Genomic DNA, 15765 nt, shown 5'->3' with positions numbered 1-15765 from the left:
ATTGAAAAGTAACTTTTCAAAAGACCCACCTACATTTCGTTACAAGATTAATATCCAATATGGAAGCAATTCACTTTCTTTGAGGAACAAACTGATGACAAACTCCAATGCCTATTAAAATCAGTATTTTTTTTCCTAAATGATACAGATGCTTTTAAAAAAAACAGCCTTAAAAGTTTTTACTTAAATTACAGAAAATATTTTGTTCGTTGATGAGAAGAAATTATGCCTTCTTATCATCAATTAAAACACACAAGGCTACACCTAGACTTAAAAAAAACTCGTAACAACACTGTCTTGACTTACTATTTATCTATATCTCAGCCTATCTCAGCATTGAGTAATTTGCTAGTTTGATTCTTAAAATAAACATTGAATTAAAAAAATAAACGTATTCTTCTTTTTATAGATCCGCAATAAGCGCCCTCCCCTCGCCCCCTGCAAATTAAATCGCATAGTATTATATTTCTGGTCTTCATAGCAAGAAGAATGTTTTTGCTACCATAACGATGTTTTTTCAATGAAAGAACAAGAAAAAAAAAATATTGAAATAACTTCATACAATATCTTTTGGCAAGCATATAGTAGTCTTTTTTATCATTACCTTACTGTTAGGTTGGTCTGCATAGAAATAGATGATATGATGTTATTTATTTTTCATATGGATTTTAAAGTGTTTTAAACGATGGTTACATGCATTGCATTTTTTTTAAAATTAGGTAATATTAGAGAAAAGATTAATACTCATAATACAAGGCCCAACTGGACACCTCAGGTAAAATCATTCTCTTGTTCCTTTTGCCCTTCATCACTCATGTATGTTTAGGCTTTCATTTTCTCTGTATCAAGAACTACTTCACTGGTAGTAACCCTTTTGGGATAACTGAAATGATTTGAACACATTAATTGGGTTAGATGATAAAGACAAATGGTATTTTCTCCAAAGTTAGACCAGGAAGAGAAAAAAAATATGTAAAAAATTTGTATTATATACTGTGAAGTCTGTTTCTTTCTGGGGTTGACAATTTTAGATAATTATAATTCTTTTTGGTTTTAGACTATTTCATAAATATTTCAAAGATTTAAAAGACCTTTTCTATAGTGAATCGTAAAAAATAAAATGGATGGAATTTTAGAAAAGAATAAACTTTAGATTATTCTAATTATGGAGATAATTTAATAGATTGTACATTGTAAAATTAATAACGTCAACAATCAAGAGATTATCTGTAGGAATAAGCTGATCAATCAAGATAGCCTGTTATCAGTAGTGTCCTTTTTGAGACTAGTTGTATTCATTTTGTATTTTATTTATCATAATATTGATGTAAATGAGGAAAAATTAGTATAGTTGATAGTTGTTTGCAGATAAGTAATGACGAAAAACAGTTCTTACAAATAGATACTCAGTGCTTATTGCTGATAGAGTATTGTTCATAAGAAGGGTAATGATTGACGGAGTACGTTCAATTGATGTGTGAAGTGATTGTTAGGTTCAGATACATTTTTCAGGTGGTGTCTAACTTTTTCGGTAAGCTGTACATTGCCAAAGATAAAAATCGAATTGTGTCATAATCTCATGATGTGTACTTAAAATGAAAAAAAGGGGAAGTTAAATGTCATCACTGATAACTTACCAGGATGAGAATATTGCTATCAATTATATTACGTTTCTTTTAATCATGGATTTAACATTACTACAATCCTCACAATTTAAGACTATAAAAACACACAAAAAAAACCCGCATAAAATTAAAAAAAAATGTGTCAAATAGTAAAAGAAAAAAATATTATTCATCTATATCTAGCGAAGTATTCTTTAAAAAAATCTTTGACATTTGAGTTTGAGGACAAAAGCTTAAAAGCTAGGTAAATTTGAATGCGATTTTCATTAAACGACAAAACGATAAAAAAACCACGTGTAGAGGCTGTAGGGATTTCATTGGATACTATATTGGTGTAATTGTAATTTCCTAGATGGCGAATAAGAACCCTAAAATAACTCAGAACATATTGTTAAAAAATTAATCAAAATACATTCGTTTATTTACAATATGTACTTAACTAGTGGGTAAATATGAACAAAAAAATATTAACATATACCTGGTCAATACATAGGGCTAAAGGTGGTGTGAACGGGCGACAAGGGATGTTTACTCCTCCTAGGCACCTGATCCCACCTCCCAATTTTCCAGCGGTCCGTGTTTTATGTCCAGTTCACACATGAATAGATTGTTTGAAAAAAATCTAAGTCCTGTGAAACTCATATTATAAAAAATTCTTAGATGCCAGGTGTCATTTGTTGTGAGAAAATTCTGTGTGGGTTCAGTACCCGAACATGCATTTATTGTTAAGTGTTCCTATACAGGACCCCTTTAAAAAAAATATGCACTAAAAAGAGTATACAGTAATTTTCCTGAAGATAATAAACATATGTTTATTCTTTACACAAAAAAGTATAATCATATTTTCAAATTAAAGACAAATATGAAGAAGTTCCCTTTTTGTATTTTGTGCAACAAGAAATATATGTTATTAATTTTATTACAGAGTAGGACACAGTTATTCTGTATTCACTTATTCAATCTGGTATTTAATGATGCAAGAGGTTATTTTGTTTAATTATTATATCTTAGCTGAAAGCTCGAGTTAACTTTTTGATTTCTCGTTGTCTGGTATCCATCTGTCTGTCCGTCTGTCCATCCGTTTTAAACTCTTTTATTTTGACTTCCCAATAACCACGAGCCAAATTTAACGACAGTTTGCAAAAAACATCCAAGGGTGAAAGGAGTTCTAGATTGTTCAAATAAAGGGCCAGGCCCGCTTCCAAGCTTAAGAAAATAAAAAAGAAAATACAAAAATACAGTATGGTAATTAAAAATCTTCTATTCAAGAAACGGTGGACCTTTAAAGGTGAAACACATGTGATAGCTTCCGAAGGTAGCGTAGAAATTATCACCGCTGGGGGTAAGAGTGGGCGAAAATAGGAGATCAAAGTTGTTCTCCATTGGAATTTAGAAAGAGTTTCTCAAAAACAACCAGACCAGAATAGATGAAAGATGTGAAAGCTTTTAGATATAATGTATATTCCAAATTGTTCAATTCATGGGCCCCTGGGTAGGGTGGGGCAACAAAAGGGGATCAAATTTTTACATGAGACCATTAAAAAAAATCAAAAATATTCACAACAACCGCAGAAGAAGACTTCCTTGTTGTATGGATTTAATTGTTTTTGCAAATTACGGATCTTTTGATTTTGCTTTTGGCTACATTGAATATAATTTATGTCTGCATGAAAAAAGCCATATCTAAAGGGGAATGTTATTCTGGTGAGCATTGTGTACCTTAGGCCTCTTGTTCACATATCAAAGCAAACAAAAAAGAAAATCGCCGATCTTAGGGAGTTTTCTTCCTTACCATCTGGAAAAAGAATTTATAGAAAGAAAGCTTGGTACCGTGTAAACAGTAATGTTGTATATAACAGTAGGAACCAACTTATAGGATTATTCAGTTCCCGCTGTGTTATAAAGGATAAATCAACTGCTTTCAATCAAGTGTATGTCTCTAGCGAAGAAATATTAGAGTAAAACGACAGTAGAATGGTTCAATCTCCAAGAATCATATCAAAATGTTTTCAAAACGAAGGCAGAAGATGTCACTGTAGGTGAAATTAATCATAGGTAATTAACACTGGAAAGGACTGGCACATACTTATTTATCTCATCACAAACAACTTTCTCTCCATCCATCATTCCTTTTCTTAAAACTCTGTACATGCTGAATGAATTACAGAACGTTATTTAATTTGAAATCAATACCATCATTGTGTAATATAAATTCTTCAACCAAACGTACCTAATCACATTTAATTTTGTATAATATAGATGAAATATTAAAAGGACACATTAAAAAGATCCAGCATTTGATTGCAAAATTCTGACCATCAATACATGTATCTCGATATTCAGAAAAAATCATTTCTTTCAACAATTTATCAACGTTTTATAATTTAGTTTTTAAGATCCACCCACAACTTGTGTACCTTAACTTCTTTTATCAAGAATGTTGAATGATATCTTAAGAAGATTAGCTGAATTAGCATTGCACACCATAGCAATCAGTTTACACAACACAAAGAGCCTTTATCTCCCAGACTGCAGTTGTAGAATTCACTGACTGAAGAACCTAATTTACTTGTGTCACCTTGGTCAGAAATGCAAGACTGGGCTTAACACTAAAACATTTCACATTAGTTTACGTCATTACAGGTAGGAATCTAAGCTATAGATAATGATTTTGATTTTCCTACACTCCAGCTAATCAATTTCACCCATTCGAATGTATTTTCTGCAAAAGTTTTGAAAGTCAATGAGAAAATGAATTAACTATCACTGGTTTGGAAGATCATAAAAAACTTCTTTTTTTCTTTAAAATATTACATTGTTATCTATTTTGTTAAAAACCTAAAAATTTATTGTACTTCACATTCTTTTTCTTTTATTTTCTTTCTATGACTTCTAGAACATGTATACCCCCTACAAAACAATCAACATCAACTTGAAACTATCAATGAAATATTTTTCTTTAGAAAATAGCTGAATAACTTCATTTGTTTGTTTTGATACACAGTAAGAGTCTCGATTTTAAGAAAGACACTAATTATTACTTTTATTTAATTAGAAATTAAATACGTAAATACTGTATGAACAGTAGATGTAAGTTGTACTACGTGCATGTGTATTTAAATCAATAACAACATAATCAATAACAACATCTTGTAACGTTGTTTAGACATGGAATCAAATTCACACTGTACTGCTACTAAATAATGCGATATCATTAAAAAGTTTACAATAATTCTATTTTTGATAACTTTATATTTCCATCAATAAAGTACATTGTACCACTTTAGATGACGTCAGAGTAGGGACCTACCTTAACACGTCTTTCTTATGAATCAGCAAGATACAATATTAATAGATGGATTTTAAAGTTAAGGCAGTCTGTTGGCATTGTAATTTCTCTGGTAAGTACAACACACTGGTCAGAGCGGAATGAATATATAACATTTGTTAGAACTAAATATTTTACATTTAGGCCTACTAGGGATTGCTTGAATTTTGTCCCATTGAAAAAAACAGATACACACATTCTTATATACTTCATCTTAAACATTATTTTCGTAATTTTCACAATAAAAGTAACAAGTAAAATCAGAAAGACATGCAGTTACGTGAAGTGACATCAATAAAAGTTGTTTTATAATTTGGAAACTCTAAATCATGGGATGACAGAAGCAGCTTTTTATTTGTAGGTAATTCACAGATTATCGCTTACGACACATCACCAGAGTTTTGTGGAGAGACAAGTGTTAAAGAAATAAATGATAAACAAATTAAATAAACTCCTTTTAAAAGTTATATTCGTAAATTACGGTGCAGACGAACATTATTGAAGATTTCACCATTATATATGATGTGAGTCAGCGAGATAAAAATAACAAAGGTATGTACGTGTTGAAGACACAAACACAAAAGAACAAACCAACCGTTTGTTTCCCAGAATTCAACCCAACAGATCATAGACACAGCAATCTGAAGCAAAAGTTAGTTTTATGAATGTACTTAACTTACATTTTTAGTTAATCATTGCAGTACGCTTTAATTCCTTGATTTATCATGGCTCTTCACTACTTTAATTATGACATTGTTAACTAAAAAGATACTATGACATTGGTTAGCTTCGAAAACAAGATTCAATGTCAAAAACATATCTTTGTTCAGTCCTTGTCCGGAGCATATTTTATCGTATTTTGATCCTATCTGGATCAAAGTTTACCAAAATAGTGCTGCCGTGTGAAACATTGTGGAATTGTTTGAAACAAATTTCCACTTCAGAGGTCAAAGCAATAGGGAATCTGTGCGTAAAATCCCTGACGTAAGCATGTATTTTCCCGTTGTCCACACCTGGCTTATATTTTACCAAAGTAGGTCGTATATAAGTGCACTTAATGATTTGAAAGGTGACCTGTATTGGAGACAACTTAGTATAAATGCTACACCCATTCCAAGAATGTAAAAGGTGAGAATTAGAATAGAGATCAATGCCATAATTCCCGTACACTCACCACGAGCCCTATATGTATTGATTATGTAGACAGAGTACTCTGTAGTCAAATTTAGCATAAAATCACTGACCTAGCAAATGGTCTGAAACATGTCAGCCAAAATACGACCCAACGATTGGATTGTTTTTGAAACAAGGTCATTATAATGACCGTAGAATTTGTGAAAAGCTGACTTTAAACGGAGTTGTTGCAATCCTTGTATGATCAACATATTTGTCAGTACCTTGCCTCGGCTTATAAATTGGTCTCGTATTCACAGCATGCTCTTGCGTATGGAATCAGTTAGGAGACATAAACAATATATGCGGTTGATGTTGGAATATTGCTACATTAAAAGGACGATGATGAAGGAAACGCCAAGTCATCCCGTTTGTCATACAGTTTTGTTATTAGTTGGCCGTTATCGTCTATATCCAGTAAAACATCCAGATATGAAACAGATGTAGTACACTCTGTAGTATCTTTTATTTCGAATTAATTGGGATATATCGAGAAGGCAAATGAATTAAAGTAACCATTGTAATTGATAAACGTCGTCGATATATGTCGAGCAGAAGTTCACAGCGTTTTCTCCTTCTCATATAGAAGTTTTTGAATAAATTCTGTTTAATAAGAATATAAAAACAGATCAGGTAATACAGGAGCACAATTAGTTCCCCTCGTAATTCCAACACTTTGTTGCAAGACCTGGTCTCCAAAGACTACATAGATATTGTCAATGAGGACCTCCAGCATTCTTTAAATGATAAATTCGGAGTACTTGTATGTAGAGTCAGAATGATTTTTAACAAAGTAAATTTTGTCGATAATAAATCGCAAGATATGCAAATTAACGATTTTCATTTTATTAAAGCAGTTGTCTATGAAGTCGAAAAGCCTGCTCTTTTAATTTATTGTCAGAAATGGTTGTATAAAGCTTAGAGAATTATATGTTTTGATGCTATCGGTGTTTGAAAAGATTTGAGATTTTCAATTTTTCAAAAATTCTTTGGAATTTTTTAGAATCCACATTTGATTTACACCATTCCTTGAATATGTTGACACCACTTCTTGAATATGCTGTAGAACAATACGTCTGAAGTTTCTCCTTCACAGAAAATATTTTGGTAAAGAGTAAGGATAGAGGCTTGGTTATTGGGTCCTACAATATATCTTTGTTTGCAAGGACTTTTATGAAGTTACTAATTCTTTGATTTAGAAATGCTTCGTCGGGATTATTTTTATAAATAATCTTTTAGGGCCTTTTTCATTATTAACGGATCATACAAAATGAAGGGATCTTTAAAAAGAAGTTTTTTTTAATTGTTCAAATCATGGAAAATTCAATGAAACTCTATTTATGAAAACGCCATAAGTAATGTGATTAACTGCAGGGAGACGCTGGACACACGAGAAGCTCCCTTTGGTCCCCTTGTTGAGTATACGAGTGTACTTCATTATGATGTTCATGTAAATGAGCAATATTTTGAGTATATGAGTGTACTTCATTATGATGTTCATGTAAATGAGCAATATTTTGATCGTTCACAGGTTTTAAGGGAAATACATGTGACAGCTAAAAACACTTCACACAAGTGGACACCCAAAGCTTATCACTGAAAAAGTATTGTTTATTTTTACGGAGTACATTCCATAGATTTGTGAAATATTTGTACGTTTTAGATACATTCCCAGGAATCTTCTTTTTTCGGTAAACATAGGATAAAATAGAATTTTCTAATCACCCCATGTACGTAACATGTACAAAAGAGGAAGTAAAATGTCGACAGTGATAAGTAAACAGAAAGAATACTGATATCAGTCGCAGCTATTGTTTACAACACTATTTGAGGTTTGACGTCCCAATCGCCATTGCATGCGTACTGACCCTCCGATGAACATGGCTTAAAATCTTGTAAATGTGTAGTTTTTTAAGCTGTTTTCGTTTGCATAAATTATATAGCGACTATAAGTAGACTATTTTGTAATATCATATGAAAAAAAAAAATAAATCGGTCAACTTCAATGCATATTCCTAGTTGGCGAATATAAATTTCATCTTTCAATCATTCTCTACGTCAGGATTGTCAGCTGCATGCTGTTTTATCTCTGCTACGGATTTAGTTAATATCAAATTATGATCTTCTTTCTTCAATATAAAAACCAGAGTGGTATTTTTCCAAAAACCATAAGAATTAACGTCAACGCACATTTTTGACCTTAAAATTAAGTCTATATTGAATGTATCCAGACACAACCGTTTTTAAAGAACATATGCATTAAAACATAATAATAATAAATAATTTTCCTCCAGACAAAATTAAAATAAAATAATTTCCTGCAGACAATTAACGTTTAATGATACTCGTGAAAAAAGGGTTTTCGAATATCAAATTGAAACCAAGTAAGAAAAAGTAATATTTTTATATTTTGTGCAGTCGCCCGCGTGGCGCAGTGGTTGGAGTGTATGCTCTAAAGTCGCGGAGTAAGGATCTGATCCTTACGCCGAGGGTTCGAATCCAATGAGGGATATAGAGATCGGTCCTTCAGATGAGACCTTGTAACAGAAGGGTCGGCACGAAAGAGACCCCTCACTGCTCAATGGCCCTGAGTGCCTAGTATATGAATTTGCAGGCATCCACTGGCAAGTTGTGTCGTCTCCACATGAGTGAAAAATTCTTGGGAGGGACGTTAAACAACCAACAAACAATTATATGTATTTTGTTCTGTTACATCATCTGTTTACGGCTGTTCTATAGATAATTCTATTTTAATTGGGCAGTAAAATAGAATTCTTTTGAAACAGTACAAGGATAATGGAAAGCGTCGATCTAAAGAGTTTTTCTGCGATCTGGAAAGTAATAAAAAGATGCTCGGTGTGAAATAGATATATTGTCTGTAACAGTTGGAACCACCTTATAGGATTATCAAGTTCATGCTGTGTTAAGGATTGGTCAACTGCTTTCGATCAAGTTATTGTCTTAGAAAAAACTATATGTAGAATGATTTTGTCACCAAGAATCATATCAAAATGTTTTCAAGACGAAGGTAGAAGATGCCAACAAACTGAAATTAATCATAAGACATTATCACCGGGAAGCACTGGCTCAGACTTATTCATCGCATCTCAAGCATCTTTTCTCTCATTAATCAATAGCTTTTTTAACATTATTTACATACTCAATGAATTGCAGAACGTTTAATTTATTAATTTGAAATGAATAGCATCATGCTACTACCTCAATTCTTTAATTAAACTCTCTTTATCTAATTAAATTTGGCATAATAAAGATAAAATATCAGAAGGATTTATTAGAAAGATCTTAGAAAGATCTAATATTTCGTTGCTAATATTTTGTTTCATCAAATTTTTTTCTTGATATTTTTCGAAAATTAACTTTCAAATTCCTTAATACTTCTAGAGTTTATTAGTAAAGGCTTAATTTGATCCATTGAGTATATGACCTTGCACTAGATCGATTTAATATGACCTTTACATTACCCTCTTATGTACTAGCATACAAATATACGGTAGTATCAATTAAATAGGAAATGTACGGAAAATATATGAATAAAATCATAAAGAAGACATTGCATCCAAATTAATAAATTCTTAAATATCTGCAAATAATATTTTATTTAATAATAAAATACATTTTTCGTTGTGAAAATGTTATTTCATCCGCCTCTCACTGCATACAAACTGCATCAAGTTTTACGAAATGACGTCACATCGACAAATGCATCGCCATCAGTGACTTGTTTATACCTCGCTATGTGGGATTTAACAAACGACAAAACAGCATGTTATAGTTAAGTTTTGATGTAGTTTGATGGTCTCCTACTGTTGTAGAATGAAATAAAAGACGTCTTATTCGTATAGTGGTTTTTTGAGACTTGTTATTATCTATAGAAACATAACGTAAAGTATTATAACAAAGTTAACGTTACATAAACTCGCGGATAATCCATGACACTCCGGGCACCAAAATGAATAGTAAAATTTTAAAAAGCTCATATTAAATTAACAGTTCCATTGAAATAAAAAGCAAGTTCATAATCATTAAATCAAGAGGTCCATTCATGGATTCTTTCTTTGGCTTTTGTTTTTGATACTCGATCAGAAGATTGTATTTGAAGTTCGTTCTCATTCACTTTGATTGGATATAGTTTCAAAATTGGTCTATTGGTAAGTCCATTTTTGGTCCGTAAAGTGGCAGCTATGACGAATCCGTCTCTCCCCTGTATGAGTTCCTCCACGACAGCTAGTTTCCACATGATCCGAGGTTTCTCCTCATGGATTTGGACAATGTCACCGACTTTAATATTCTGCGACCTGTTTCCATTTGCTGTATGGTACTCTCTCAGTGATGTCAAATATTCTCTCTTCCAGCGGCTCCAAAAGTGATTTAAAATAGTATTCTGATTATCCAATCTTTGTTTTAGACGACGACAAGTCAATGAATGACAGTCGTTTGAATTCTCTGAGTCCTCTGTTGGGTATGGTAAGGAAGTCAGTCTTCTTCCGTACAGCAAATGTGATGGTGTTAATGGCTCTGGATCCTCGAGGTTCGATGAAACGTATGTTAACGGACGGTCATTTACTATCGCTTCAACCTCTGTGACTACAGTTTGTAAGGTTTCTAAATCGATGTATGAACGGCCGATTATTTTCTTCAGTGTGGATTTGGTAATTCCTATGAGTCGTTCCCAAAAGCCTCCATACCATGGAGCTGCCTTTGGAATGAATTTCCAATTAACTCCTATATTTGCGAGTTCTTCTTTAATAGTTTTAGATTCAAACAGTTGTTGCAGGAAATTCGCTGCGGACTTGAAAGTTGGCGCATTATCTGAGATGATTATCTTAGGCACGGACCTCCGGCTTGCAAATCTACGGAACGCCCATTAAAATGACTGTTCGGATAAATCATTGACTGTCTCTAGATGAATTGCTCTTGTATTAGCGCATGTAAATAGGCAAATATAAGCTTTGGATTGTCTTCGGTTCCGTTCCTTAACGAATAAAGCTCCTGTGAAGTCTACTCCCGTAGTAGTGAATGGCGCTGATTCCTCTGTACGAAAATAGGTAAAGGCGGTAGCTCTGGTGAGGAATAGTGTTTTCCATTTACAGTTCTGCAAATTACGCAAATCCGAGTGACAGAATTTACAGCCTGTCTGATTGCTGGTATCCAAAACTTTTGTCGGATGTATGACACTGTCGCATTCGTACCAGAATGGCCACTCCGCTGATGAGCGTCTCTGATGATCAAGTGTGTAACAGTGTCCTTCTTTGGAAGTAAATAAGGGTTCTTCGTCTCGTTGTCTATTTCGGCATAGCAAATCCTACCTCTACAGCGTATGCATCCATCAGTATCAAGAAATAGACGAAGTTGTGTGATAAGAGATGGTTTGGCTTCATTGGAATTCATTTTCATAATCTCCTCGGAAAACGCGTTCTTTTGACATCCTTTTATTGGGTTCTTTTCGGCTCTGTACAGCTCTTCGGATGTTAAACAGTTGAATTCCCTGTCGCATGTGTGAACTCGACAATTTTTCACAAATCGTAATACAAATGCAACTACATGTAGTAGTTTTTTTATAATCGCTGAATCTTGATACGTCGATGATGTTCAGAATGTTTTCAGATTTAGTAGTAAGGTCGTTTGATGTTGTCGTGCATTTCTCTTGTGTCTCCATTACAGACTGTACTGAGGTCGGTTGTGGGTTCCAACATGGCCATGCCTCTCTGTTGTAAATCCATGATGGTCCCTGTTTCCATAAGGCACTGTTCATAAATGAAGTTACGTCAAGTCCTCGGGTCAGTAGATCAGCAGGGTTGTCATGTGTTGGACAGTATTTCCATGTGAATGCACTACATAATTCGCGAGTTTCGAATATTCTGACACAAATTTTTTCAACAGTTTTTGCTACATAACCAGTGTAACAGAATTTGGCTGTCTGACCAGTAGACAATATTCATTTTGGGTAATGAGTTTTGCAGGTGATTTCCAAGTCTTGCGGCAATTAGTGCCGTCATCAATTCTAACTGTGGAAGTGTGAGTGATTTAAGTGGTGCAACTCTATTTTTTGTCATGACTAAATTTGATTCGCTTCTGTTGCAGATATATGCAGCAGCTCCATTAGACTTTGTACTAGCGTCTGCAAAGATGTGTAGTGTTGTGTCACCGTCCACCTTGTTAAAATATTTCCTTGGAAATTGAACTGATGATGCGATGTTCAGATCATTTGCAAGAGAATTCCAAATCTTACAAATTTCATCTGGTACTGGGTTGTCCCATTCATACCTTTGTTCCAAAGTAACTGTAACAATATCTTGGCTCTCACCGTGACTGGGCTCAGGATACCAAGTGGGTCGTATATTTGTGATGAGTATTGTAGTATCAATCCCTTTGTAACGGTCTCAAGTTTTGGTATCTCTCGTTTCGCAAATGACAGTTTGTCGTTCATTGGGTCCCAGCGTAATCCTAGTAATTTTATTTATTGCATGGCTTCTGTGTGAAGTAGCTTACTGTTTGATGCCCATGATCTAAGTTTCATTCCTGCATCCATCATGATCTTCCTTGATTCCCGAAAGTACTCAATAGCATCAGTTTCACTTGCAAAACTGGATATCACGTTATCCACATACAGATCTCTTCCCAGAATACTTGCACTTGTAGAGTTCTTGTTCTGTAGATGCTTCAGAATTGTCGCATTTAAAATAAATGGGGAGCAAGTTGCTCCAAACAGCACTGCTCTGAAACGGTAAGGCACTAATGAACTGTTGAGATCATTCGGGTCCTTCAACCAAAGGAATCTCGTTGCATCTCGGTCATTCTCATGTAAACCAACGTGCAGAAATGCTTTTTCAATATCAGTGGTTACAGCAAATTCGTGTAATCGAAATCTTGTCAGAATTGATGTCAAATCATTTAAGATGGGTGGCGTTGAATCCAAGCAGTCGTTAAGGCTCGGCTTGTCACGTGATTCGCGGCAGCTACAGTCGTACACTATCCTGATAGGTGTGGTGCTGGAATCTTTTTTGACATAGTGGTGTGGAATATAATATACCACAGAAATCTATAAATCCTTTTCGTTCCTGTTCCTCGATTATCTCACTGTATTTTTCAAAAGTTCTGGGTTGCTACTCAGTCTGTTGATAGTACTTTGGGTTCTTTTCAGTGCAATTCCATAATTCGACGGTAGCTCAGAATGGTCATGTTTCCATGGCAACTTGGCGTAGTATTTGTCGTCTCGAAACTCGATGCATTTATATTGGTACATCTTGACTTTATCACTGGACTCGTTCTTATCTGGTGTGTCCGTGATTCCAATGTTCTCTAATTCCCAGAAGCGTTCCAGTGCTTGTTCTATTGATGTATGCATAGCTATAACATTGTATATGTGATCACTGACATTGTTTATACAAGATGATTGAGAAGTTGGTCCTGAAAGCAGAAATCCAGTCTTCGACTTCACAGCAGTTGGTCCCGGTCCCCGTATGACTTGGTTTTCTACAATTCTCCAGTAATGATCTGCTCCAATTAAAAACGAAATTACAAATTCGCTGTCAGCTGAAACCGGATGTGCTAATTTGAGTCCTTGAAGGTATGGTAGTCTTTTTACTTCAGAAGAGTGGTAGCTGGTTAGAGGGCTTGCTATGGATGGTACTATCAGAACATTAATAGCAATCAATTCTCCCGAGTCGGTTATCAAATCGATGGTTGCACTATCTAGATACTGGACACTTCCATTTTTCCCGAAAGTAGCTAGTTTAATTGCTTCAGATTTCCTTTGTGTGATTTCTAACTCATTGGCGAGTTTTTCTGTTATGAACGATCTTTGCGATCCTTCATCAAATAAGATATTAGCATCGGTTGTCTGATTTTCATGACTCACCGGGGCAATAGCTGTTTTCAGTAAAACATTTGTAGGTCGATGTTCAACGTTCAGTACTGTGGTTTCTGACTTCTTGCTCGTTTCTACAATGTTGACACTTGTTGATTTGGTGGGCTCATCTCTGTCCCTCGTTAGTTTCATGTCGCATATACTTGTGTGGTGTTTTTTCTGACACTTTTTACATCTGTTGCGGGATTTACAATCTGAGGCACGGTGGTTTCCCAAGCAGTTGAAACATAATTTCTTCCGTTTTAAGATGTCGAATCTTGCACTTACGTCTGTAACTTTCTTACAATCCCCTGGAAAATGATTCTCTGTGCAACAATAAATGCATGGGCGGCTCTTCATCTCTGTTGTTTCAACATGAGGAGTTAACTCTCTTGTTTTCTGATTACGTGAATAATGAACGTTGCGTTGTATCTTTGAGGCTCCGGTAAGAAACATTGCTGTTGCGTGAAATCCATCGCTGTTTTCAATCTGGCCTGATTCAAGGATTTTGACTTCTTTGCTGATAGCTTTACGAAGATTTTGTAGTGAAATGTTGTCACCATCGTACTCACGTGCAATGTTTTTTTCTAATTTCAGCTGGTAGTTTGTTGATTATGACTGGAATAAGTAATGCTCCAAACATCTCTTGTCTTTGTCCTAGACACTCTAAGCTCCTGACATGAGATTCCAAGAAATCTCCAAAATTTCTTAAACTAATGGCATCATTTCTGGGGGCAGGAAGTTCGATGAGTGCTCTCATATGAGCGTTAATAATTTTCTGTGGCTGACCAAATCGTTCTTTGAGCAAGTCTATTGCCGTTTCGTAATTAGCATTTGTAAGCGCAAATCCTGCTATTGTTTGTGCTGCTGTGTCGCGTAATTGAGCTTTTAGATAGCTAAACTTTTGAATTGCCGTCAAAGTATGATTTCAATGAATCGTTGATTCGTAAGAATCCCAAAATGTATTCCATTCTAATACATCTCCGTAAAAATGCGGAAGAATCGGTGATTATTCGTGGCGTGTTGGGATGTTAATGACAAAACATTTTCCTGGCTACTTTGTGCATTGAGATCAGAGGCAGGAACATTGTTCAAAATATTCTCACAAGCCGTTTCACTTGAGTTAATTGTAGCTGACGTGTTAACGTTATTAGCTTGAATATCTGTGGTGGGTATAAAACACTCGGCATTGGCGTTCAAAGTTTTACATGGAACTTTTTCTGTAAATTTCTCAGTTTGCCTAATTTTATGGTATAATTCATACATGTACTCATCTGTATTTGCAATTTCTGTTTCGATGTCCTCTTCAGATAGGATATCCAATATGCGGCCATTCACTTCTTGTAGGGTCTGCCTTTTCAGCGCGAGAGACTTTCTAATTATGTTGATTTCATCGGTAATTTCTTCACTGGCTGAATTTTCCTTCAAGTCCAAAAACCGTCCAAATAGCTTTGTAACTGCTGATCTGTTGCCGGCTCGTATAGCTTTTAGTCTTTCTTCCATTATATGTACTACGTTGAATTCCGCTGGTCACGGCACCAAAATGTTGTGGAATGAAATAAAAGACGTCTTAATCGTATAGTGGTTTATTTGAAACTTGTTATTATCTATAGAAACATAACGTAAAGTATTATGACGTCACAACAAAGTTAACGTTACATAAACTCGCGGATAATCCATGACACCTACAGTTGAAAATAGCAAATCATTTCATTTTGTGGTATTTTTAATAAGAAGTGTTAGTTTTGTATGATGTCATAGTTAATACTTCC

General features: G+C 34.5%; 2 protein-coding genes across 2 annotated transcripts; both read right to left on the bottom strand.

Annotated features, from left to right (window-relative positions):
• Window positions 1–10174: 10174 nt before the first annotated feature.
• On the bottom strand, window positions 10175–11535 carry LOC133192422 (uncharacterized). Its single transcript, XM_061328433.1, has 3 exons — window positions 11454–11535; window positions 11275–11365; window positions 10175–10997 (listed from the first exon to the last, which is right to left on the bottom strand). Exons 1-3 carry the CDS (start codon window positions 11533–11535, stop codon window positions 10175–10177), a joined length of 996 nt encoding a protein of 331 aa, XP_061184417.1.
• A 218-nt stretch (window positions 11536–11753) lies between these two features.
• On the bottom strand, window positions 11754–15496 carry LOC133192421 (uncharacterized). Its single transcript, XM_061328432.1, has 5 exons — window positions 15052–15496; window positions 14673–14860; window positions 13273–14590; window positions 12637–13143; window positions 11754–11875 (listed from the first exon to the last, which is right to left on the bottom strand). Exons 1-5 carry the CDS (start codon window positions 15494–15496, stop codon window positions 11754–11756), a joined length of 2580 nt encoding a protein of 859 aa, XP_061184416.1.
• Window positions 15497–15765: the final 269 nt, after the last annotated feature.

Source organism: Saccostrea echinata, unplaced genomic scaffold (assembly GCF_033153115.1).
Source record: "Saccostrea echinata isolate AGI-Se365-2 ecotype Australia unplaced genomic scaffold, CSIRO_AGI_Sech_v1 ptg000025l, whole genome shotgun sequence".
NCBI lineage: Eukaryota > Metazoa > Mollusca > Bivalvia > Ostreida > Ostreidae > Saccostrea > Saccostrea echinata.
The sequence above is the reverse complement of the archived record's forward strand: the minus strand, read 5'-3'. Positions and strand labels throughout refer to the sequence as shown.